Here is a 27,816-nt window from a genome sequence, read left to right as displayed (position 1 = left end):
TGTCCCGAGCCATCAGAGAGGCAAAGCGTGCACATGCCCAGACAATCCACAGCCACTTCCAGGACAGCGGAGACACCCGGCGCATGTGGCAGGGCATACAGGCGATCACAAACTACAAGACAGCTTCACCTGCTTGTGATAGCGACGCCTCCCTCCCAGACGCGTTGAACGAGTTCTACGCTCGGTTCGAGGTACAGAACAACGTTACGCCAAGGAAGACCATCCCTCGTCCCGACGACCAGGTACTCTGTCTATCCACGGCCGACGTGAGGAGATCTCTAGGCAGAGTTAACCCACGGAAGGCTGCTGGACCAGACAACATTCCTGGCAGGGTGCTCAGAGAATGTGCGGAACAGCTAGCGGATGTCTTTACGGACATCTTCAACATTTCCCTGAGCAGCGCCGTTGTTCCTACGTGCCTCAAAACTACCACCATCGTTCCTGTCCCAAAGAAGTCTACAGTGTCTTGCCTCAATGACTATCGTCCCGTTGCACTCACACCCATAGTTATGAAGTGCTTCGAGAAGCTCGTCATGAGGCACATCAAGACCCAGCTACCACCCTCACTTGACCCCCTACAGTTCGCGTATCGTCCGCTCCACAGACGATGCCATTACCACAGCCCTCCACTTAGCCCTCACCCATCTGGACAATAAGGACACTTATGTACGAATGCTGTTCATAGACTTTAGTTCAGCATTCAATACAATCATCCCTCAGCACCTGATTGGGAAGCTGAGCCTGCTGGGACTAAACACCTCCCTCTGCAACTGGATCCTGGACTTCCTGACTGGGAGACCTCAGTCAGTCCGGATCGGGAACAGCATCTCCAGCACCACCACACTGAACACTGGAGCTCCTCAAGGCTGCGTGCTCAGTCCACTGCTGTTCACTCTGCTGACTCACGACTGTGCAGCAATGCACAGATCGAATCATATTATTAAGTTCGCCGATGACACGACCGTGGTGGGTCTCATCAACAAGAACGACGAGTCAGCATACAGGGAGGAGGTGCAACAACTAACTGCCTGGTGTAGAGCCAACAACCTTTCTCTGAATGTGGACAAAACTAAAGAGATGGTTGTGGACTTCAGGAGAGCACAGAGCGACCACTCTCCGCTGAACATCGACGGATCATCTGTAGAGATCGTCAAGAGCACCAAATTTCTGGGTGTTCACCTAGCGGAGAACCTCACCTGGTCACTCAACACCAGCGCCATCACCAAGAAAGCCCAGCAGCGTCTCTACTTCCTCCGAAGGCTGAGAAAGGCACATCTCCCTCCCCCAACCCTGACCATGTTCTACAGAGGGACCATTGAGAGCATCCTGAGCAGCTGCATCACTGTCTGGTTTGGGAACTGTACGATCTCGGATCGCAAAACCCTGCAGCGGATAGTGAGGACAGCGGAGAAGATCATTGGGGTCTCTCTTCCCTCTATCATGGACACTTACACCACACGCTGCGTCCGCAAAGGCAACAGCATTGTGGATGACCCCACACACCCCTCACACACACTCTTCACCCTCCTGCCGTCTGGAAAAAGGTACCGAAGCATTCGGGCCCTCACGACCAGACTGCGTAACAGTTTCTTCCCACAAGCCATCAGACTTCTCAATAACCGAACTGTACTATACTGAGCACAACATACACACACATCATCTGTATGGACTGCACAGACCCTCACAAAACACACACACTGTTTTGCACACTTTTCTGCTGTTTTTGCACATATTGGACAATATCTCAGTCATCTGCTGTTTTTTGCACAACTCCATATATAATCCAAAGGACCTGCTGCTAAGAACCTGCTGCTGTTCATTCTTTTACTGCACAAAATACTGTTTGAACATTCAGTATTTACACTGGTCGGTCGGCGCTGTTTCTGTTACTGTGTATTGTCTTTTGTGTATTGCATTTTTTGTACTTTTTGTATTGTCTTGTAACTTAATGTCTGCACTGTTTTTTGTCCTGCACTGTCTTTTGTCCTGCACTGTCTTGCTTGTCTTGTCCTGCACTGTTTGCACCAGGTTGCACAGTTGCACTTTATGTGGCTAAGACTACTTACATGTCCTTAGCCCTGTCTTTGTTTTATGTAGCACCTTGATCCTGGAGAAACGTTGTCTCATTTCACTGTGTACTGCAACAGCTATATATGGTTGAAATGACAATAAAAAGCTTCTTGACTTGACTTCTTGACTTGACATACGCCCTGTTAAACTGAGACCAGTTTGTACTGAGTCTTTTTGTTTGGTCAAAAAACGACTTTGCTGTTCATAAATGTCACGAACTACGAGCCGCCGCCGCCTGAGCGTCACCATAGAGAGGCGTCTCCGGAGTACTAGCGCGCTTCCGGACTACACCTCCCATCCACCACCAGTCCCTGGACTAAAAGCTCTAACAGTACCGCCACCTGTTTCTCATCTCCGCTCCCTTTAAAACCACACATGAACTTGATATCTGTGCGAAGGAGCTAGCGGGTGGGAGTCTTAGACTTACATCTGGATTGGAGCGTGGAGGGTGAGGAAGCTTTGTGAGGACCCGGAACAGGCGGAGGGCGACAGCTGGATTGTGACTGGAGCGCTGATGGTAGGAAGTAGCATAGAATCCGGAAGCGATCCGGAAATGGAGGGAAAATTGGCTGATGAGGATAGTGGAGGTAATGAATGGAAATTGGTAGAAACTCGGAAAAGAAAGAAAAATTGGGGACAAATCTCAGAAACGGAAAGTGAAAAGGGAAATCACCAGACAAGAAGGAGGAAAGAGGAGTATAAAGTTTTGCTGAAGTTTGCTACCGAGTCCGTAAATGTCATAAACCCATTGAAATTAACAAAAGCACTTAAAGAAAAATTAGGAACAGTTGAAAGTATAAAGACATTGAGGGATGGCAAACTGATTTTGTTCTGTACAGATGATAGACAACAAAAAACGGCCCTGGGACTAAAATCACTTCTTGGACACAAAGTAGTATGTTCAATCACAGAAGAGAAGACTTGGGTTAGAGGTGTGATAACAGGGATCCGAACTGATGTTTCAGCTGAGAAAATATTAAGAAATATATCTGGGGCAACAGTAAAGGATGTCAGGTGGCTCAAGTGCCTTAGAAATAATGAGAAGACTGACAGCCTCTCAGTAATGTTAAACTTTGATGAGAACAAACTGCCTGAGAGAGTATATTTAGGCTTTATGAGCTACAATGTCAGGCCATATGTTCCCCCGCCGCTAAGATGTTACAAATGCTAAAAATTTGGCCACGTAGCGGCAGTTTGTAAAGGAACACAGAGATGTGAGCGTTGTGGAAGTGAGCATGAATATGGTAAATGTGGGCAAGGTATTAAACCAAAATGCTGTAATTGTGGAGGAGAGCACAGTGCAGGATATGGAGGTTGTTCAGTAAGAAAGAATGCAGTGAAAATACAAAATGTCAGAGTGGCAGAAGGAATATCATATGCTGAGGCTATAAAGAAAGTAAAACAAGCACCCAAAGTAATTGAAACAAGGACAACAGTACCACAACAAAAGACAGTGGTGAAAGAGCAAAGTAAAGAGAGTGAAGTGATTGTTGATAAAGTCTCATTCGTAGCATTCATAGCAGAAGTGGTGAATTGTTCCGCCCAAAAATGAAAGCAGGACAGAGAGAATTAAAATCATTATTAGAGCTGCAGAAAAGTACTTGGAGTTAGAAGAAGTTACAGTAGATATGATAAATGAAAAGCTTAAGTCACAAACAGTAATCAGTCCGACAGAAAGCAGTCAAACATGTGGTGGTACATAATGGTGTTAACAATAATGCAATGGAATGCAAGAAGTTTAATTGCCAATGGTCAAGAATTCAAAAAAATTATCACAAATCAAGAAAATAGTCCGGACATTATGTGTTCAAGAGACGTGGCTGAAACCTCAATTAAAATTTTTAATTCATGGTTACATTTCAATCAGAAAAGATAGAAACGAAGGAAATGGTGGTGGGGTAACAACATTTATTAAACAAGATAATGGGTATAGAAACGTTGAGGTAAATGGGGAGCAAGAGGTTGTAGTGGTGGAAATATGGGAAGGTGTATATAGTATTAGAATAATTAACTTTTACAATCCATGTGACAGGTTAAGCAAGGATAAGCTAGAAAATATTGGAGGAAAAGGAAGTAATAAAGTGGTGTGGTGTGGTGATTTTAATGCCCACAACACATTATGGGGGAGTACAAACACAGATAGTAATGGACTGATTGTAGAAGACATGCTCGATTGGGGAGGATTAGTGTGCATCAATGATGGTAGCTATACAAGAGTTGATTTGTCACAAGGAAAATATTCAATATTAGACTTAACTCTAGTCTCTGAATATTTAGCAAGAAAACGTGATTGGAAAGTATTGAATCAAAGTACAGTTGGGAGTGATCATTTCCCTATCAACAGTATGATCGGTTTAGATGTAGCACAAATTGTGACGGAAAGAATGCAAGATGGCGCCGAGCATGGCAGCCGTGTTGTGAGCTCCGAGGAAACTTTGCAGTTTTTCATTTATCTTACTAGTTATCCTGCTGTCCTGCGTGTTGGAAGTTGTCTGCATAACTGCCTACGACAGACACACGCTTCTAAATATAGGTTCCTATGTCGCGAAACACAAACCGGACTTTAAGTTCCTGAACGCTGGCGATTTGTTTACCAACACCGCATCGGAGCCCTTTGTCTGGGCCGCACAAACGCGACCGAGGAAACGCCGACGGAAAAGAGGGAAGAGAGCCAGCGTCCTTGTTAGACTCAGACGTCGTCCCCTCCGACTTCCTCTCCCAACCATTTTGCTGGCTAATGTTCAGTCACTAGACAACAAACTCTGTGAACTACGGGCACGTACCTCCTACCAACGAGAAACGAGGGACTGCTGCATTATTTGCCTCACAGAAACCTGGATGTCTGCGGAGGTTCCAGACTCAGCCATCGAGCTCACGAGGTTCTCCGTGCACCGCTCGGACAGGACGAAAGAGCTCACAGGGAAAAGCAGAGGCGGAGGTGTTTGTTTCTTTATCAACAACTCGTGGTGTGATGAAAGGAATCTACACTCTATTAAATCCTTCTGCTCCCCTGATCTGGAATTTCTTATGCTTCTGTGTCGAGAATTCTGGCTATCGAGGGAATTTATCGGTCATTATCACAGCTGTTTATATTCCTCCTCAAGCTAACACAGACCAGGCACTCAAGGAACTGTATGGGTATATAAGTGAGCAGGTAACCGCGCACCCAGATGCAGCGTTTATTGTAACAGGGGACTTTAACAAAGCCAACTTCAGAACAATAGCTCCAAAATACCTCCAACACATCACCATCAACACGCGTGGTGACCGTATACTGGACCACTGCTACTCTCCCTTCCGGGATGCTTACAAATCCCTCCCCCGCCCACCTCTCGGCAAATCGGACCACTCGTCCATTCTGCTCCTGCCTGCTTATAGGCAGAAACTGAAACGGGAAGCACCCGCCCTCAGGACAATCCAATGCTGGTCGGACCAATCAGATGCTATACTACAGGACTGTTTTGATCACGTAGACTGGGACATGTTCCGGGCAGCGTCTGATGACGACATAGAGGCGTACTCAGATTCTGTCATGTGTTTCATCAGGAAGTGTGTAGAAGATGTTGTGCCGACAAAAACAATCCGCGTCTACCCCAACCAACAACCGTGGATTAATAGCGATGTTCGAGCGGCCTTGTCAGCGCGGACGTCTGCTTTTAAATCCGGGAACCCTGACGATCGCAAACAAGCCAGCTACGATCTCAGGAAAACCATCAAAGCCGCAAAAAGACAATACAAAAACAAAATTGAAGAACATTTCAACACCAACAACGCAAGAAGCATGTGGCAGGGCATCAACAACATCACGGACTTTAAAGGGAACAAACCAGCGACTGTGAACATTGCCGCCTCTCTACCGGACGAGCTAAATAACTTTTATGCTCGTTTCGAGGCTCACAACCCCGCTCACACAGAGAGCGCTCCTGCGGCTGCTGCAGAAGATGTGAGTGCGCTCTCCGTCTCTGTCGCGGATGTAACCCGATCCTTCCGACGAGTAAACATCCGCAAGGCTGCGGGTCCTGATGGCATCCCAGGTCGTGTGCTCCGAGCATGCGCATCCCAACTGGCCGGTGTGTTCACAGACATTTTCAACCTCTCCCTGTGTCTGTCTGTGGTTCCATCATGTTTCAAAAAATCCACCATAGTACCCATACCAAAGAAAAATAAAATCACATGCCTATATGACTGGAGGCCAGTTGCTCTCACACCCATCTTCAGTAAGTGCTTTGAGAGACTCATCAGAGAATACATCTGCTCTGTGCTGCCTGCCTCACTTGATCCGCTACAGTTCGCATACCGTAGCAACCGTTCCACAGATGATGCTATTGCTTTCACCCTACACACTGCTCTCTCCCACCTGCAAAATAAGAACACCTATGTGAGAATGCTGTTTGTGGACTACAGCTCAGCATTTAACACAATAGTGCCTGCCACACTTGTAGCGAAGCTTCAGACTCTGGGACTAAACAGATCTCTGTGCAACTGGATTCTGGACTTCCTGACAGGCAGAAGTCAGGTGGTGAGAATGGGCAGCAATATTTCATCCCCTCTGATCCTCAACACCGGTGCTCCTCAGGGCTGTGTCCTCAGCCCACTCCTGTATTCCCTGTATACACACAGGTACAGGTACAGCTACACACAGCTCCAACGTCATCGTCAAATTTGCTGATGATACAACGGTGATAGGCCTGATCACCGACAACGATGAGACGGCCTACAGAGAAGAGGTGAGCACCCTGACCAAATGGTGTCAGAAGAACCACCTCTCACTAAACATTGACAAGACCAAGGAGCTGGTGGTGGATTTCAGGAGACAGAGCAGAGAACACAGACCCATCTCCATCGACAAGACACCTGTGGAGCGTGTGAGCAGCTTTAAGTTTCTGGGTGTCAACATCAGTGAGGATCTCACCTGGTCCACACACACCGACACAGTGCTGAAGAAGGCACATCAATGCCTCTTCTTCCTGAGACGGCTGAGGAAGTTTGGAATGAGCCCCTGCATCCTCAGAACATTCTACACCTGCACTATAGAGAGCATCCTGACGGGCTGCATCACCGCTTGGTTTGGAAACAGCACCGTTGGCAACCGTAAGCCTCTGGAAAGGGTCATGCGAACTGCCAGCCACGAAAGCTCGGAGGATCATTAATGACTCCAGCCACCCATCCCACAGACTGCTCTCTCTGCTCCCCTCAGGAAGACGTCTCCGCAGCATCCGATCCCGCACTAGTCGACTGAGGGATAGCTTTTTCCCTCAGGCCATCAGACTAATTAACAGCCATAAATAACACAGCACACAGCATATTCAACAGTTCAACACCGGACTATACACACATGCACACACGCACACGGTATTCGTACTGCATCAATACACATGGGACCATACACACACACTGCATCTAATCTAAAATAACAATCTATCTGACAATAAGCTATCGGTACCACAGGACATTTCTGTATCTGTACAGTCCATTGCACCTTAACATGTTACATAATATTACATGTATATAATACTTTATATATATATTTATATTTATATTTATACTTATACATACATATATGTATGGTTATATATATGTCTAGCAGTACACTGTGTGTACTGACTATGTATGAACACATTGCACCCTTTCCACATTTTCCACATTTGCACATTTCAATGATGCTGAGCATTTTGCACATTTTTTCTAACCTGTCTGTAAACTGTTCTATTTATGTTTATGTTATGTTACTACTGTATGTAAATGGTTCTGCAATGTCTGGAGCTCACTCCCAAGAATTTCACTCACCAAGGCACATGTGCCGTGGTGATGTGACAATAAAGGTGACTTGACTTGACTTGAAAAAAAGAATGCCGAGGTGGAAATTTAAATCAGCCAACTGGGACAAATTTAAAGAGGTGTGCAGTAACAGAATGTCAGAAATTAGTAAGTCTATGGACGATGTAGAGGATTTCAATTTTAAGATATGTGAAGTTCTTCAAAGTACCTCTATAGAGGTAATAGGTAAGAAGAAGGCTGGTATCAGGAAGAAAGCCATCCCATGGTGGAATGAGGAGTGTAGTGAGGCAATTAGGAAAGTTAAGAAAATTAAGAAAGTTAGAAAATCATTCAATTATAATGAATTTATTCAGTATAAAAAAACACAGGCCATAGTGAGAAGAGTAATACGGACATCTAAGAGAAATTATTGGAGGGAATTTTGCAGCAATATTGGGGAAGATATCGAAATAAATGAAGTTTGGAGTATGATAAGGAAAATGGGAGGAAAACAAAGAAATAGCAGCATTCCTGGTTTAGTATATAAAGATAAACTAGTCATATCAGACAGCGAAAAAGCAGAGGTTCTAGCAGAAACATTTACTAAAGTGCACAATAGTTCAAATCTGTCAGATGAAATGAGGAGGTATAGGGAACATATCCTGAATAAGTACCCTCAACTACTGAAAGAAAAAGAACCATCTGGATGTACTTTAGACTCAGAGTTTACTCTATATGAGCTGAAGAAAGCACTTGCAGGAGTTAAACAAACTTCACCAGGAAGAGATGATATCTGTTATGAGATGGTAAAACATCTATCAGAGTCATCATTAAGTATAATCTTAAATCTTTTTAATAAGGTGTGGGAGTCAGGGAAGTTACCAGCTGACTGGAAGCATGGTGTTATAGTACCAATAGCAAAGCCAGGCAAAGAGCATACACAACCAAATAATTACAGGCCCATTGCATTAACTTCAAACCTTTGCAAACTAATGGAACGTATGGTAATGAGCAGATTGGTGTACATCATCGAGAAGAATAAAATTTTATCACCATTTCAAAGTGGTTTTCGGAAAGGGCGAAACACTATGGACTCTGTGCTGTGTTTGGAAGCTGAAATAAGAAAGGCACAAGTAAACAAAGAAGTGTTAATAGGAGTATTATTTGATGTTGAAAAAGCTTACGACATGATGTGGAAGGAGGGACTATTAATAAAATTAGAAAAAATGGAAATACAAGGTAGAATGTATAATTGGATCAAGAACTTCCTGTTTGAAAGAACTATACAAGTTAGGGTGGGGTCTGAATTGTCTCAGATATATCAAATAGAGAATGGAACACCTCAAGGAAGTGTTAGCAGTCCAATTCTGTTTAATCTAATGATTAATGATATTTTTAATCAGATAGAGACGGGGATAGGAAGATCTATGTATGCAGATGACGGCGCGCTGTGGAAAAGGGGCCGCAATGTGGGGCATGTGGAAAAGTGTATGCAGAATGCTGTTAAGAAAGTAGAAAATTGGGCTAATGAATGGGGTTTCTGTTTCTCTGTAGCAAAAACTCAGGTGATCTGTTTTACAAAAAGGAATATCAATCCAATAATGAATATTAAAATGTATGACCAGCAATTGGAGCAGGTGTCAGTAATTAGATTTTAGAGCTCATATTCAGAAAATGATAGACAAAGGTAAAAAGGCGATAAATGTAATGAGGCGTCGTTTATCAGGAGTTGAATGGGGGCATGTCGTTACTCTCTCACTCATTTTCTACCGCTTTATCCGAACTACGTCGGGTCACGGGGAGCCTGTGCCTATCTCAGGCGTCATCGGGCATCAAGGCAGGATACACCCTGGACGGAGTGCCAACCCATCGCAGGGCACACACACTCTAATTCACTCACACACTCACACACTACGGACAATTTTTCCAGAGATGCCAATTATCCTACCATGCATGTCTTTGGAATGGGGGAGGAAACCGGAGTACCCAGAGGAAACCCCCGAGGCACGGGGAGAACATGTAAACTCCACAAAGGTGTATATACACACACAAGGTGGAGACGGGAATCGAACCTCGACCCTGGAGGTGTGAGGCGAACGTGCTACCCACTAAGCCACTGTGCCCCCGGGCATGTCGTTAGTCTCTTAAAATTATTTATTGTGCACTGATAAGAGCAGCTATTGACTATGGCAGCATGGTGTATAGTTCTGCATCTAAAAAACACCTGTTAAAGATTGAGGCAATCCAATCACCAGCTATGCGAATATGTTGTGGAGCAATAAGAACATCTCCAATAACAGCAGTACAAGTAGAGATGGGTGAAATGCCTCTGGAAATCCGAAGGCTCAAATTAAAGATGAGATATTGGATCACTGTAAAGGGACACTTGGATAGTCATCCAGTTAAAAATGATTTAGAGAACTGCTGGGAATATGAGTATAAAAGACTATCAAGCTTTGGATGGACTACAAATGAGGAAGCACAGAATATGGGAATTAGTGCCATCAATATTGCTCCTTCTGTAGCAACTTCAGCAATTCCCCCTTAACATACAGTTGTATTATTAATTTTTATTTTATTTTATTTATTTATTTATTTTTTCTTCCAAACCATTATGCACTCCACACTCCAGTCCAGTAGGTGGCGGTAAATGCACCTAAAATTGGTTTGCCATCCGCCAATAAAAATCAGAAGAAGAAGAAGAAGAGGCGGAAGAAGAAGAAGAAGAAGAAGAAGAAGAAGAAGAAGAAGAAGAAGAAGAAGAAGAAGAAGAAGAAGACAACATCTGTGCGAGGTCTCGACTAGTTTTCCTGTTTCTGGCTCGTTTGTCTGTTTTCTGCCTGCCCGAACATTTTCCCTGTTCTCGACTCTGATTTTTGCCCATCCTCTTATATTTGTACCTCTGCCCGCCCTGATTATTTCCTGTCTGACCACTCTTCTGATTGTGATTAAAACTAAGCTGCAAATGGATCCACAGCCGTATGCCTCCTCATTACAATAAATGCCATGTTCATGAATGTCCTTAAAATGTTTTTGTGCAGCTTGTTCCAGTTGAGATCTAATACATTCCCTGACTCAGTTAAAGCACTGCTGACCTCTTGTTTAGTCTTAGGGGATTTTCACACCTGACTAGTTTGGAGCTTTGTTTTGGAACCATTTTCTCCCTTGGTTTGGTTTCTTAGCAAAATATAAAACCAGAAATTGTGCTTGTATCGGCATCAAAAACAGGTTGCCGAAGAACTCTGGAGCATTTTATTGTGGTGAGAAAACAATCCAACCCAGCAGAGCAACCTGCCAACGACAGCAATGCATAAAGTCAACTGTGTCACTTTACCTAACATGTTTGGTTAGCAAAGAGCAGGCATCATGAATAGTGGGTTATTATATCTGTTAGATCTTCAGTGACAAAGAATTCTGTACATGAGCTTCTGAACTACTCTCTGTCTGAAATCTTACTGAAACTGCTCTGACATTAGAGAAGTAGGGGAGGTTATACATTGCACCAGGAGGACAAAACATGACTTCTGAATGTTTGGATTTAAGTTAAACTGAAATTATATATTGGGAATCTAATCTGTGAGTGTGTTTCCATTCAGTACAGTTGTAAAAAGACAATAAAATAATTTATACTTTATACTATTATAGATTTTATTATATATATATATATATATATATATATATATATATATATATATATATATATATATATATATACACACAGTATGCAGTTTCTTGTTCACTTGCTGACATTCAGAATTTCTGAAGATGTCTCATTAAAATAAACAGCATTATTAAACACAGAGTATTTCAGGTAATAAATTGAATTGTGTTGAAGATACATTACAGAATCCTGATTATTTTTAGGTCTGAGTCTGTATTAAAATTGTGATCCACATTTACTTCATCAGTGGTGATTGTTGTCTGACAGAGTTTCATCATTTACATGTGAGCTGATATACTGTATCTACACTCTGAATGGTTATCTACAGAATAGAAACTGTAATGATTTGTTTGTTTCTTACAGAGAGTCCTAAACCTACAGTGACTATAAACCCTGATACTCAGGTGTTCATAGATGAGACGGTGACTTTCAGGTGTGATGTGGGCGAAGGAAGAGACACTGAGTGGACTTACGAGTGGTTTAGGGACAGTAATACGTACCCATATTCCACAATAAAGGAGTTCAGCACCAGCTATGTTACAGTCTCACATCGTGGTCAATACACCTGCAGAGGGAGGAGGATAAGTGACTCTCAGATGTCAGAGATGAGTGATTCTGTTACACTCTCTGTATCAGGTGAGTCTGTTAATGAATGTTATAACTTTTATGTAAAAAGTATCACTAGTTTTAGATTTTGTCCCATTTTTTTGTAATATAAAAAAACAAATTCTTATTATGGTGATTTTAGGGCTGCTTCAATTCTACATTTTATTTTCTTATTTTAAAATAACTGATTCTTTTGATTTATAATCACTACAACATATTAGATATTTTGATGCTGTGACAATTTTCCTGGGCTATTATTCAATTTTTTTTTTTTTTTTAAAACTGACATTTATGAGCCACACAGAATTCTTCACCTAATATTTAATCTGAATCTGTTATGATTTTATATTGAAAATAGATTTCAAAGTTTCACTGCTGTGATTTAACAGAAAAGATTTAAATGATTGAAGGAGATTTTAAAATAACACTAATGTCTGCAGTATGGCTCAGAATTTAAGACAATTTATAATCATCATCAAAATAAAATTAACAGTTTGATCATGATTTTTTTTTTCAGTTTATGAAAATGTACTGCATATAAACTATGTAATAAAGTAGCAACAATGCAATTTCTAAAACAAAACTATATACACTGCATACATAATTATTAGGCCATTTATGCTTTAATGATTAATTTTACTTTTGAAGAAATACACTGCTAACAGTGTACATGTTTAACTAAAAAGTGAAATCTGTCTCTCCCATGAGAATTAGAACTCAAATATCTGTGCGTACAGTTAGACTATTACAGACTATTATATTATAAAGGATTTTCTCCACTTATCTCAAAGTGAAATATAAAACAATAAGGTTTAAACAAATCAATAGTGGAAAACAAAATACAGCATCATATAATGTTTTATGACTTTTCATAGTATTCATGGCCAGTATAGCTATCCTTTGTTTCAGTGACTTTCATGGGCCTCTCTTCCATAGAAATTGTGTCTTTATTTGTTGTCTTGACTTATTTTAGCTGAAGCAGACAGCACAGCCTCCCTCCCGGATACTGTTCAAAGATCTATATTATTTTCCCTCACTGTAAATATCACACTTAAGAAGAGCTCAAAAGTTATCAGTTGGGTTTAAATCAGATGAGGAAGAGGAAAAGACCATTATTCTGTCATCTTTGAAACCTTTCTGACAAAGCAAACAGCTGAGTACTTGGGTACACGTGATGGATTATATGTGCATTAATGATGTTTTTATTAAAAGTGTAAATAAGCAGGTGATTAAAGTAGACTGGGAAATACAGAATGTTAATTAGACCTCCTAGTGAGAATGATGAGATCTCTAATTAGTGTAATGTGTTCTTATAAATTTAATGATGTACATTTGTGTTTTGTGGCAAACATATTTATTTTTCATCAAAACACAGTTTTAAAAACAACAAAATTCTTTATTCTCTCACTATGTGTACCAGTAAATAGATTATGTGTAGATTTGCATTTTGATGTTTATCAGAATAATCTATACTCTATGCACATATAAAATAAATTATTGTAGTGTAGAGACAGATTAGAGACCTGCATCATCACACAGCAGTTTTTTTTTCTGTCCGTCACTTCAATCCCAGTGTATTGATGTGTCTAAATAAAAGAAATCTAAAATAATTTCAGCACTTTGTTTAGCTTCAACACAGAGACAGTAATAATGTTTCACTGCACTGTAAGCCCCTACAGGTTGATTGAACTTAAATTTATGGAAACTCGTTGCCCTAAAAAAGTTAATTTTGTCTTGTTGAAAAAAACAACACATTTTATGTTTAATGTACTTAAGATTTCAAATGCATTTAATTGAAAACCTTTAGTTCATTGAACTAACAGTTTTTAATGCAGTGCAATTGAAATTTTAGGTACATTAAACTTAAAATGTGTTGTTTTTTCAACAAGACAAAAGTTGTTTTTAGGTCAACGTTTCTATAATTTTTTTGAGTTCAATCAACCTGTAAGGGCTTACAGTTATGCACAGAAACCATATGTGAAACCTACAATCTGGATGAATGTTGTAAGTAGACATAACCCAAAACTTTATTTTAAATATAGCTATTTACTGCAAATGATTTAATAAAAGATACACCTGCATTACAAATAAGGACAAAGGATAACAATCATTTATTTGAACTTACTATTTATTTGAATTCACTTATCAAAATCAGTTTTCAATGACTGACAGAAACAATGAAATACTTTAAGTACCATGTAGCGATTTTGGTTCGGGAAGCAAGGTAAATATTTATAAGCGACTATAACGTGTTATAGTGACTTCTAAATATTTTAACCTAAGTTGAAATTACTGGAATTAACGTTACGCTTATTTGGTCTGTTCGTCCGGCGAACAGGCCGTGTAACCTTTATTAATTCTATGAAGGCGGTATGTTCCCGGCCAAGAAAGATTCGCTTTCCTTTTACTGTATACCGTAATTTAAATTAAATTAACTTAATAGAGCATGTAGCTCAGACCGGATATTGCAGGTACCTTAATTTGTGAGCGATACTCAGAGACAAATCACCTGTGGCTCAAAATTATGACATTTAATGAATGAGACAAACACAACATAAAACAAACGAAATAGGGAAAACGAAAATGAAAATAAAATAAAACAAAAGAAATTAAAATTGGGGAAAGGGAGGAAGAGACTGGAAAGAAGAAACTAGAGAAAGGAAGGAAAGGAATGGCAAGCTTAGACTCAAAAATTAATCACACCCTAACTGGGAAATCGTCACAGAAACTTAAATTCACCTTAAGATTCAATGAAAGATACCTACTTAAAATTACGCATCTAAATTGATTGGTAGAGGAACGGCTACTTGGATTGGTTTGCGGCACAAGAATCTGGATGTAACGGAGAAATCTCAGTCAGAGTGGGGTCAGACGTTCTTCCTGGAGGTTCTGGAGAGTGGAGCTTGCCGGAAGTTCTATGAAGGAAGATGGAGTCGTCTCTAAGCTGTTCCAAAAGTCTGACCACGGATTAGTGGTGTTTGTGACAATTTAAAGGTCACGAACTCCACCCATCTTTGGGGAGATGACCAATACTTCGGTCAAGGTTTTGGAGGGAAAAACTCCCTTTGTCTCCCTTTGTAACTTTTAGATGACTTTAAAGTTTGATCCAGGGTGTATTAAGACGGTATGGCGCCTTTTGTGCTCAAATAAAATACACCAGTGCTTGAAAAATGAGTAATCGATAATTTTGTGGTCATTTGGATACTAAACATGAAGGGTAATGACGGTTAGAAGGCAGCGGTACATTACATACATAGATCATTAATAATCAAAGGGTAACTGGTGTTAATACGATATTGTGTTCTTATAAAGGCAAAGAAACAAAAATGAAACAAGATGCACTTTCATTAGGGAAGTAAAAAGAAAACGATAGCTTCATATACATTCTGACATCAGACCTTAAAGGGGCATACAGCATTAGAACAGGTATACATTAACATGCCATGATCAGTAAGATATGATGATAGAGTATAACGGATTTTAAAATACAATGTTGTTTCTGACACATGAATAAAATACACCCTTGTCAGGAAATTAAGGAACAAATAATTTTAAGTCAGGCAAGCCTTAGAAGAAGGACACATTACAAAAAGGGTTATAAGAATGAGAACCTTATCTTTGGGTTTTATTAGTAAAAGGAATGTCTCATTGTGTTGTGTGTGTGTGTGTGTGTGTGTGTGTGTGTGTGTGTGTGTGTGTGTGTGTGTGTGTGTGTGTGTGTGCGTGTGTGTGTGTGTGTGCGTTGAGGGCCCCCCCAATCAGAGAAGCTGCATGGGGTTATCTGGTCTTTGTGTAGGCTCCAGTCATCCTGGAGCCAGGTGTGTGTGTAAAACTGGGTTGCTCATCGGTTAATTGAGGAGTAGATGTTGAAATTTAGGGTGCCTGGGACATGAAATCTAAAATGAACGGTGCCAGACGCTACAACCAATTACCCAATTTTAAATCTTTAAAACATTTAAAACTTTTCCAAACATTTAACAAGCACAGTGTTGTTGTACTGTATTAATAAGGAACATGAACATTTGTCCAACTCTAAGGCATAGCTCAATGAAAGGAAAGGGAAAGTTTTTTTATCTAACGATTCTGAAAGAGAACCAGAAGAAACATGAATTTACCGTACCTGTTTACATGGTTAGCTGACTTGTAACAGCCAGAATCTTACCCTTCAACTCCTTCTTGCCTAAACCTAGCAAAACTTGCTGAATGAAAAGAAAGGTGTTGAAAGAAAGGCCCATGCACTTTGGGTAGTCTAGGTGCAGTGCATAAGTTAAACCAAAAAGAAGACACATAGCCTGGGGTATGTTGTCTAAACTGTCCATTACAACATTCCCCTCCAAGATGATTCCCACCAAGGATGGGTGGAGATGGAGGGACAGGGGTTGCAGAGCCACATCTTCATTTTCATAATCTGAGGATTCCAATTGGCACATGTTGGTACAAGTTTCCATCATCAGAAGCCTGGACATTACTAAAATACATTTTAGCAGTTTACAGTTTTTTTTCTAGATATTAATTTTATTGGACTTCTTTTTTTTAGCTGTATGCAAGCATAATTTTTTACATTTTGTAAATTATGTACACAAGTGCATCCAGGAGTTCAGGGTTGGGGTTCACCTTACCAAGATGTTCAATGTAGACCCCATGCTGTTCGAGAGTGGCTAAATCATAAAATGGGTACAGAACTCTTTCATACCCACACACTTTAACTGTTTCAGTGTTGCATAGAAGAGCAAACTGAATTGAGTTTAGTGTGAATCTGTATTTTCCATGCAAGTTTGCAATAACCCAATAAAGTGCACACATCTTATGTTTTCTTTTGGATGTTCCTAAAGGGTTAGCCACTTCGAAATCATCAAATGTACAGACCCAGCGCGATTGTGAATTCATCACAACTAAGAAGTGCATTCTCTCTAGTTCGAGCCATCATTGCATGTCCTATATTCATGTGTTATCTAGCTATATATTTATTTATTTAGCATGTCATGATACAACAGACTCACATTAACCGAAATGTACTAGCGAACACCACGCTGATGAGCACGAGGTTGCATTTCTTTAAGACAACTAACGTTACATGGGCTAGTTTTTCTTGCGGGCATTCGCATTTCAATTTAAGCTACTTTGTTTAATACTTCACTCACAAAGAAATATAAAAACTTCTAAAAGGTTAATGATAAAGTTGCGCTGTATTTAAACCATGTTGGACATTTCTAATATGGTAAACCGCCAAGATGCAAAATCACCATCAAAAAAAGATATAGTTTTACACAACAGACGACGTTTTCGGTCATTTGTTTAATGAGAATTATTGATCAAAAAAGGTTAAGCATTAGATTTTAAATGTGACGATTCCAAAGAGCATGTCGTAACATAGAACTATATAAAAGTGGCGGTTGTGACTGATCGATACAACACGATGGCGAACGTTAACATGTAAACACATCCTAAACATACATTTAGTTTTACTGGCTAAATGTTATACATCTCATTTATCAATGTTTTATAATGCATTTGCTGTTTCAGACCAAAATGTAAAGTCCTACTCACCAGCAAACGTTGATGAACATGCGCGCTGCATCCTTGTCTGATGTCAGTTCAAAGAGGCAATCAACATCTTCCTTGTATTGCGTTGCATTGACAACAGACTAAAATAAGCCAAGTTAAGTACCTTCAATTTAAACAATTCAGTAGAATGAAAAGTATCATGCAAATCGTACAACAAACTGAAAACATGGAGTAATTGTGCAAACATTTTGGATTTTATGTTTATTGTACCTAAGTAGTTTGAATTAAAACAATTTCAGGGATAACAGTGTGTAAAGTGATTAGTCTAGTAAAGACTATTAGCTAAACCTCAACTCATAACAAGCCTTAAAGGAGCTGCACTGAAAGGAAACTTGTTGACTCTATACTGTAGACTGAACCCTGTAATGATACACACGCTACGAACCAGGATAAGCAAAACAGAGTGAGGTTTATTGAAGTCCGAACATATATATCGTAAATGAACTATGATCAGCACCTCAACATTGCAGCACACATCAACACACCCACAGGGGTTATCACAGGGCATCACATCAACACACACACGCAGGGGAATGCGATGACGAAGGTAGGGAAGCCGATTGCAATGAAACAAACGGGAGTCTGGAGCTTGAATGATTGCAGAGAAAAATGACATTAGTACATACTAGACCAGACAAAGAGTGAGTGACTGAGAGTGGCTTATATAGAGTGAGTGTTGATTGGTGAATGCGGAACAGGTGGTGCTGATAAGTACTCAGGGGAATGTGAGTGCTGGTGAGTGAGAGAAGGACCTGGTGACTCCGTGACAGTAACCCCACCACCCACCCACACACAGTCCTCTCCCAAAGACCGGGGATCACCAGAGTGTCGAGGTGGGCGTCATCTGAGTCGAGGTGCGGGTCTGCCTAGGTGAGACTCATGGAACTCCTGGAGAAGATTGGTGTCTAGTATATCATCCCGAGGTGCCCATGAGTGTTCTGCAGGTCCATACCCCTCCCTATGACATACTGTAGAATCCCAAGTCTGGGATCCAAGATCTCCTTTACCAAGTAGATCCCGGTGTCTTCTTCAAGGTTGGGTACTTCTTCAGCACCAGGACCTCGGAGAGAGGGGGAGAGAGACAGGTGAGTAATATGGTTTAAAGTGAGATACACAAAAGACTGGGTGTATCCGATAAGTGCTGGGGAGTTTGAGTTTAATGATTTCGAAGGGTCCAATGTACCGGGGATTCAGCTTTTTGCAGGGGAGCTTAAGACGGATGTTCCTCGTGGACAACCATACCTTCTGACCTACTTGGTAGGACGGCATGGATGAACAATGAGTATCTGCTGCCCTCTTGTGTCTTCTAGTGGCTCTCTGTAATTGGTGGTGCACCGAGTCCCATAACTTCTCGCTCTCCCGGAACCTTTAGTCGATGGATGGAACATCCGAAGGCTCATCTAACCAGGGAAAGAAAGGTGGCTGGTAGCCGAATACACACTGGAAAGTCATCAAGCCAGTAGTTTGTTGTCTCAGGGAGTTCTGTGCATACTCAGCCCATGGGAGGTACTGACCCCAGATGTCCTGGTGGAGCTGACAAAGTTCAGTCTGACCATTAGATTGGGGATGATATCCTGAGGATAGACTGACAGCCACACCTAGGCATTGGAAGAAAGTCTTCCAGACTTTGGAAGTGAATTGGGTACCATGATCAGAGACAATGTCTTCAGGAATACCAAAATACCTGAAGACATGCTCGAAGAGGAGTCCTGCAGTTTCCATTGCTGTGGGGAGGCCTTTGAGGGGGATTAACCATATTGATTTAGAGAAACGGTCGACCACAATGAAAATGCAGGTCTTACCCTCAGAGGCAGACAGATCTGTGGTGAAATCATCCCCCAAGTGTGACCATGGACAGTTGGGAATTGGAAGAGGATGAAGTTTACCAGTGGGCAGATGATGAGGTGTTTTGGTGGTGACACAGACTGAGTATCCTAAAATGAACCTCCTGACATCTCGGGCCACCAGAACTTCCCCTGGAGGAGTGAGAGGGTTTGACTAATGCCAGGGTGACCAGTGCCAACAGAGGTATGTATTTGGTTGATGAGGGGCATGCTTTGAGATGAAAGTATGAACTGAACATTGGTTGGACATTCCGGTGGTGGATGGACAGTATTTTCCTCTTGAAGTGTCCACTGAATGGGACTGAAAATCATGGAGAATGGAAGGATGGTCTCTGGTTGGTCAGATTCCTCATCAAGTGTGTGGATTTGGGATAAAGCTTCAGCTTTCTTGTACTTCACTCCTGGATGGTAGGTGATGGTAAAGTTGAAGCGAGTGAAGAACTTGGCACATCGAGCTTGACGAGGGTTCAACCTTTTAGCGTCTTGGAGATATAGTAGACTCTTGTGATACATGAAAACTGTAAATGTGGATTTTCACCCTCTAACCAGTGTCTCCATTCTTCTAGGGCAAGTTTTATGGCTAGGAGTTTGCGGTTGCCTATGTCATAATTGACCTCTGCCGGGGTGAACTGCAGGAGAAGTAGGCGCATGGATGGAGTACCTAGGTTTTACTGTGGGCTTGTGAAAGAACTGCCCCAACAAATGTATTGAAGGTGTTGACTTCTAGGGTAAAGGAAAGTTGTGGATTGGGATGAATGAGGACCGGAGCTTGGGTGAAGGATTCTTTCAGCACTTTGAAGGCTTTTTTTTGCCAAGGGAGACCAGAACAAAGAGATTTTGGTTTGCCTCAGAGGAGTGAGGTGAAGGGTGTGACTATGAGGCTGAAGATGTGTATAAACCATCTGTAGAAGTTAGCAAATCCCAGGAAGCGATGAAGCTCTTATGTTGTTGGGAATTGGCCAGTTCTGAACAGTTTTTACCTTCCCTTCATCCATAGAATTTCTGGACAATGATACTTCATAACCTAAAAAGGCTATATATGAGGTAAGGAACTCACACTTTTCAACTTTGAGGTACAGATGGTGTTCCCAGAGTTTCCGTAGGACTTCAGTGACGTGTTGGATACGTTCTGGTAAAGAATTGGAAAAAATGAGGATATCGTCAATATAGACAATCACGAACTGATTCAGGAAGTCCCAGAACACGTGGGGCATAAAGTCCTGGAAGACATATGGCGGGTTCACTAAGCCATATGGCATCACTAAACACTACAGTGGCCTGTTGGGGTCACGAATGCTGTCTTCCACTCACCCCCAGAGAAGATTCTGCCCAGGTCATACGCACTTCTTAGATTTAGCTTAGCGAAGATCTTGCAGCCACGTAGTTGTTCCAGGGCAGCTGGGACGAGGGTAAGGGGTAGTGGAACTTGGTGGTGATACTGTTGAGTGATCGGTAGTCAATACATGGTTGGAGGCCTCCCTCCTTCTTAGCTACAAAGAGAGTGGGTAGATCTTTCCCCTGGGCACTGGCAGGGGATATCACAGGAATAAGTTCTAAATCCTTAACTAGAGGACATAGATCTAGGAGCGAATCCTGTCGCTCCGAAAGCGAAGACAAATGTAGGGAAGCCAAATGCTATGAAACAAATGGGAGACTGGCGCTTGAATGACTGCAGAGAAAATTGACGATAGTACATACTAGACCAGACAAAGAGTGAGTGACAGAGTGGCTTAGAGTGAGTGTTGATTGGTGAATGCGGAACAGGGGGTGCTGATTAGTACTCAGGGGAATGTGAGTGCTGGTGAGTGAGAGAAGGACCTGGTGACTCTGTGACAAACCCACAATTCAAAATAAATTGTAAATTTGTGGTAAGATGGTCGGTGCAGTGGCTAACTTGCAGCAAAAGAAATGGCAAAACTCTGGAAAAATTTATTTATGTGAGCCACTATTCTCAAACAGGTGTGAAAGAAGACAAATAAAAATTTACCAAAAAAAAAAAAGAACAAATAAAAAACTATTCAAAGTACAACTCAACACTTAACAAAACACAAAAGGGAATAACTAAATTGTTGGCTACTGTTCCAACAAACACCCCTCTCTCTCTCTGCAACATTTCCTTAGTTCATCATCCTTGTCCCCTAGTCAAACGGACCAATCATAACACTCCATTTGTTAGCAACACTATATTTTACACTTCACAAATCTTATCACTTTACAAGTCACACCAAAATAAAATCTACCTATAATCAAAAGGCATTATCCTTTAACAAATCACCGAAATATCTACATACAAGACATTTTTAATACTTGCACGATTGATGAGGTGACTCCTCCCCTTCAGGATGCTATCAAACTGGCTTCCTGTTTGCGGGCCACTCACTTTTAGGCCTTTCCTGAATCGGTAAGACAAACATTCACATTAATGCACAAATATTTATTGATTTCGCCTTACTTTGGATGTTGCTTGCAGTCACCATGGAACGTGCACCTTTCATGTGACTGCTTCAAAAGTAAAGCACACAAAATAAAGAACTTACCAAACTGTATCGTGTCTTTATTTAACCTGAACTGTGTGTGCCACATCACAAAATTATTCAACATAAATTCTAAATTGTTGTAACAGATAGATTATGCAAACGGTGGATTATGTGCATTAAATGGGTTGTGGCAAATTACATAAATGTCTGTTGCTGTTATTTAAATTGTTAACTGTGAATTTATAGTAAAGTGATAAATGACTGAATAAGACTTTTTTTTTAATTCACTGTGTATTATGGTTCAGATTTTAAGACAATTCAGAAAATTTGGAAAACAAATTCACAGGGTCAATAAAGTGAGCTTTATATATTGGTTGAATGGTTATTTTATTTTTGTAAAAAGTTTACTGCATATAAACAATGTAGAAAACACATCAAGTTACAGAAGTTAGGAAGACGGTGAAAACCAAATTATTTTATTGTGTTGGTAATTGTTGAAGGACATAATTCTATAACTATAGAATATCTTTAACTGGTTTTGTATGATTGCATTTTTTGCAATGTTGCAAATGCAGTTATTCATCACTATTAGGAATTATACTACTTACCAAAACATGCTGTATTCAGAACAGGCATCATAAAAAATAAGAATATATATTATATACAACCTGGACAACCGCATCAGCTTTTTACTTCGGGTTGTAACATTAATAATACGTACTTACTAACCAGTAGAGTTCTGGTAAACGTGGGTTCGTTCAGACGTGGTGCTTGCTTGGTAGAATGCGACTCGCATTGCGCCTCTGCCTGTCGGAGATTATTTTTTCTTTTTTAAACCTTCAGCTGTCTCTAACCAGTAACCAGACACTGAGTGTCTGACACGTTTTTGCTGTATTTCATAAAAACTTAAAGGTAGTTCGTTTGCTATCGTGATCAAAACCATTGATCTGAAGCTCAATCCTGATGCTGTCCTGTAAATATTTTTTCTTATCAGCAATAAATATAATTTCTGATCAACCCATATCAATTGCATGCTTAAAATAACATACCGGCTAATGCCCCGCCCATTTCAAGACAAGCCCCTACTTCCGGGTTAGGCCCCAGGTAACCATACAAAATTATCTTGATTGACATCATTAAAACAATATTAAAATAAATAAAGAAACATTTTTCAGCCAAACAAACTACAGATCTCTTTCTTTGAATGAGGGCCAGGGACCAGAGCTTACCAGTACAAAGAAGCAGATAATCAGACCACACCCATTATACAGTAGGTAATGGGTACAGTAGGTAGTAGGAACACACACATGCGCACACCCACACACGGTGAGATGGTCACTGCACACTTGTGAGGAAATACCACCACCAAAAACCAGTCCTTCGCCCCCTATTGGTCAGGCCCTGCCAAGACAAAGATGACATACATCAACTACAGTCACGTTAGAGACCGATTCAACTCAAAAAAAAACAAAAGTAAAAAAATTAATTAAATTTTCACAACCAATAAATACTTGCTTGAACAAAATACAATTAAAGTGTAAAAGAAGAGGAAAGAGAAAATAGACTTTGTAAACAAATTATATAGAACAAAAACTAAATCCAATACAATTGAAGATAATGTAAATTAAATAAGAAATCACAAAATCCATAATTAAAACATAGTTCAAAACAGAGAAGCAATTCCAAAACTGGAGACAGTTTTGGAAACCGATTTAGAAACACGTTTGGAAACCGATTTAGAAACACCAGGTGATGCATCCCAGGTAAACGTGCATGCTGCTGTTTTTATAGCTTCGCGACGCAGCCAATAAGCTAAACGGAACCTGCACCGTGACATAAGCAAAATCACTTCCCCTGCCACACTAACAATTTCAATGTTATGCTAGGAGTTTTAATCACAGTGAATTCCTCTGCAAGGTCTGTTTTGAACTGTGAGCTGAAGAGTGTAGCGATATTTTCTCTTAGTGAGGAAAAGATTTCAGTCTTTATTTACTCCTTGATTTGGTCTAGTTGAACAGTAGCAGTTCACCCAGTGCACTCATGTCTTGCTTTTTAGAGGCCATTCCTACAGTATGATAATATTGAGGTTTCAGTTGTAAAAGATATTAATATGAAGCTCACTATTTTTTATCAAATTCACAGCAAAATTAGCTAATGTGCACCTTATTCCATTGCATGTCAATTTGTGGCCCCAGATTGATTGTTTTTAGACACTATTTATTTTTTTATTTAATTTATTAATTATATCTGTAAAAAGACAACATATTTCTCATTAAGTTATTTCTAGCATTATTATTTTACCTCCAGTTCATATTCCCTTGATATATGCAGAGGGAAGAGCAGTGACTCAGTTCTCAGAGAACAGTAATCCTGTTACACTCACTGTATAAGGTGAGTCTGAGAGTTTATCGTATTATTATTTGTTATAACTATCATTTCTGTTTAATATTATACAAAAAATATCAATACTTACATCTTTTATGTTAGTTCCAGATCCTAGTGCTAAACTGTAACTGAGTCACATTTTTACAGCTTCCTCCAGTCCGATTACTTTAGATTTTCACTTTCTAAATCTCAAATTCCCTTCATTTCTGGTCAAGACAGGAATGATAACTTATTAGCCAGTCTGACTGGTGGATCATCATTTAAAATTAATAAAAAACATCCATATTTTCTAGAAAATGAGAAAGTAACAGCTATTATGAATGAAACAAAAACACAGATTTAATATTTTTGCATTTTAAGCATTTACCAATTTTAACTTCATAATCCATGAACTTGACATTTTATATCATTATATATATATATATATATATATATATATATATATATATATATATATATATATATATATATATAATTTATTTCGTGACAAACATTAATGTGTTTAATATGGTTCAGAATTTAAGACAATTTATAAAAGATGAGGAAAATAGGAAAATAAATTCACTGGGACAATTCAGAGACCTTTATATATTAGCTAAATGATTATTGTTTATTTTTAAACAATTTTCTGCATGTAAACAATTTAAAGTTACATCAATGGAACCTTTACAAATTAACACTGTATCCAATTGCTTAATTGGGCAAAAAACTTTCTAGTAAAAGTCAATCAAATACATATCTTCATTTTATATCAACAGGAAAACCCAAACCTACTGTAATTGTGACTCCTCAGAGCTCCGTCTACACTGGAGACACTGTTACTCTGAGCTGTAATCTGATGTCCACTGGATGGACTTTTCTCTGGTACAAAGATCAGAAACGGAATCCCCTGTCCACTAAAGACTCAGACACCAAAACACACACTGTGAGAGTCTCTAACAAAGAACAAGTAAATTACTACTGTAAAGCACGCAGAGGAAACTACTACTACTACTCAGAGATGAGTGAACCAGCCACAATTACAGTGAGAGGTGTGTCATGTTTTCTACTTTTACACTACAGGTTTAATATAAGGAAGACAATGAAAATTATTTTATTATTTTAATAATTATTTGTAATTATATAACTATATTATATATTTACTTGATTCTGGATATGTTTACATTTCGTGCATTTTGTGATCTTTCTATAGCAAGACCAAAGTCTGAAGTGAAAGTACAGCCAGCTGACCATGGCTTTGTGTTTACTGGAGAAACTGTCACTTTCTCATGTGAGATAAAGACTGGAGGATCCTGGGAGTATCACTGGTTCAGGGATAATAATGAACTCAGAGATGTTAAAGGAAAGAAAATCTACAAAATCACTGATGTTAAAGAGTCTCATAAAGGTGTTTACACATGTAAAGGAACACAGTCATCAGATCCACAATACACAGAGACTAGTGATGCTGTTACACTGACTGTATCAGGTTAGTGTCTTTTATGTCACATATTGTCTGTTTCTGTAACATCGTGGGTGTCTTTCAGACAAACCCGCAGCCACCAACACACCTCTTTATACAGATTAGTGTAGTAAAGATTGCATTATTTCTGAATTGTTTCATTTCTAACAGAAAAACCTAAACCTGAACTCACATCAGACCTTAAAGGAGCTGCACTGACAGGAAACTCAGTGACTCTGTCCTGTACACTGACACCACAGTCTGCTGGATGGAAGTTTTACTGGATCAAACCCAGACAGAGCTCTGAGTCTGAGACTGAAACACACCAGTACATCATCAGTTCAGTTAGTGTCTCTGATGGAGGTCAGTACAGGTGCAGAGCTGGAAGAAGAAACCCAGTCTACTACACAGACTACAGTGATGAACTCTGGGTAAATGTTACTGGTGAGTAACAGACCACACTGGACACAACATGTTAACAGTAAAGCTGGGTAGTTAAACACAGTAAGAAATATTCACGCTGCTACATACAGAGAACAAATACATTTAACTCAAGAGCACCAAAGTGTAGTTTTGCTCAAGTCTTGAAGTGTGAAGAGGAAGAAGTTTGAACATTTATATTGAACCACTGAGTATGAATAATTGCAGAGATTAGAGAATCAGTGTGTGAACTGATGATGATGGTGTGGGTTTGTGTTTTCTAATTTAGCTTTGGTACAATGCAACACTTCAGTCAAACAAATGGAAAAAAAACCCTCCATTCTATGTAGTAAATTATTGTCATTACTAACTTGTTTTAGGTTATATGTATAGTTTAATATATTGACTTAAGTTTCTTTCTTTTAAATAATCAATGTTGTTTTAATAGTGAACTATAATAAAATCTAATAATATTAATATAATTATTAACCGGTGAATTTTCTCCAGTGCCTCTGATCATCAGACCGAGCAGAACTCAACACTTTACTGCTGACTCTCTCTCACTGAGCTGTGGGGACCAGAGTGACTCTACTGGATGGACAGTGAGACGATACACAGACAGTGAGACTTTGTTCAATTGTTCATCAATTTCAGAATCTACATGTAACAAAAGCTCCCTCTCTACATCACACACTGGAGTTTACTGGTGTCAGTCTGAATCTGGAGGACGCAGTAATTCTGTTAACATCACAGTGCACAGTGAGTCATTTCATCAGTTCTCATCAATAATATTTAATACACAAAAACAAATCATTTGAACATTAAGTGTGTTTTAAAAAAGTGATTTTTAACATCATACAAAAAATTATTTATCATCTTGTGATTGATAGCATTACAATGACCCTAATTGTAATGTCTGGAATCTGTTGAAAAATGTTTGGAAATTTGACAGTTCACAGTTAACACAGTTCCATTAGCTACTTTAAATGTACAAATATTTTAGACGCTTTAAGCCCTGTGGTTCTCTTTCCTTCTCTTAGTTTGTATCGTTTTATATTTCAATAACACAAATAACGGTTACTGCTGTGGTGTTTTTAAGGAAAATGAATTGACTACATCGTTATAGCTCTGAAACTGTGATATGTTCCATAACTGGGTTTTATATTAACTATATTAATTCTAACACATATATATATATATATATATATATATATATATATATATATATATATATATATATATATATATGATACATGTCTCTGTACCATTATTGTCTACTTATTGGACTATTAACTTCATATACATTGGTAGATATATTTAAACTGATTTTCTTAAAATTTCACACTTCTCTTATTCTACAGCCCTTTAAATGTCCTATTGTTTAAACTGAACACTCTCAGAAACTAAAAGTACATCCAGCTACACATTTCCTTTCCATTGGGTTTGTATTCTTAAGGTTACACCTTTTGTGAATGAAAGAATGAATTGCACCTCTTTTAGAACATTAATTTAAAGGTAAACTACTACACCCTTCCAAAATAATAATAATAATAATAAAAAAACCTTTCTACTTTCAGTGTCTTCTTTCTC

General features: G+C 39.6%; 2 protein-coding genes across 2 annotated transcripts in view; one reads left to right on the top strand and one right to left on the bottom strand.

Moving 5' to 3' along the window:
• The window catches only part of LOC113645368 (titin-like), a 1,056,738-nt gene that overhangs the window by 581,587 nt on the left and 447,335 nt on the right, over positions 1 to 27,816 (top strand). Inside the window, exons 15-17 of the mRNA XM_047818848.1 lie at positions 11,852 to 12,124; positions 25,124 to 25,396; positions 25,558 to 25,833. Of these exons, the coding sequence (XP_047674804.1) occupies positions 11,852 to 12,124; positions 25,124 to 25,396; positions 25,558 to 25,833 (822 nt within the window). The remainder of the gene's footprint in view (positions 1 to 11,851; positions 12,125 to 25,123; positions 25,397 to 25,557; positions 25,834 to 27,816) is intronic.
• Positions 1 to 27,816, bottom strand: part of LOC113643804 (immunoglobulin superfamily member 1-like) — a 789,004-nt gene that overhangs the window by 390,837 nt on the left and 370,351 nt on the right. The gene's annotated exons all lie outside the window — the stretch shown is intronic.

Source organism: Tachysurus fulvidraco, chromosome 1, assembly GCF_022655615.1.
Source record: "Tachysurus fulvidraco isolate hzauxx_2018 chromosome 1, HZAU_PFXX_2.0, whole genome shotgun sequence".
Taxonomy (NCBI): domain Eukaryota; kingdom Metazoa; phylum Chordata; class Actinopteri; order Siluriformes; family Bagridae; genus Tachysurus; species Tachysurus fulvidraco.
This window is presented reverse-complemented; position numbering and strand designations above follow the sequence as displayed.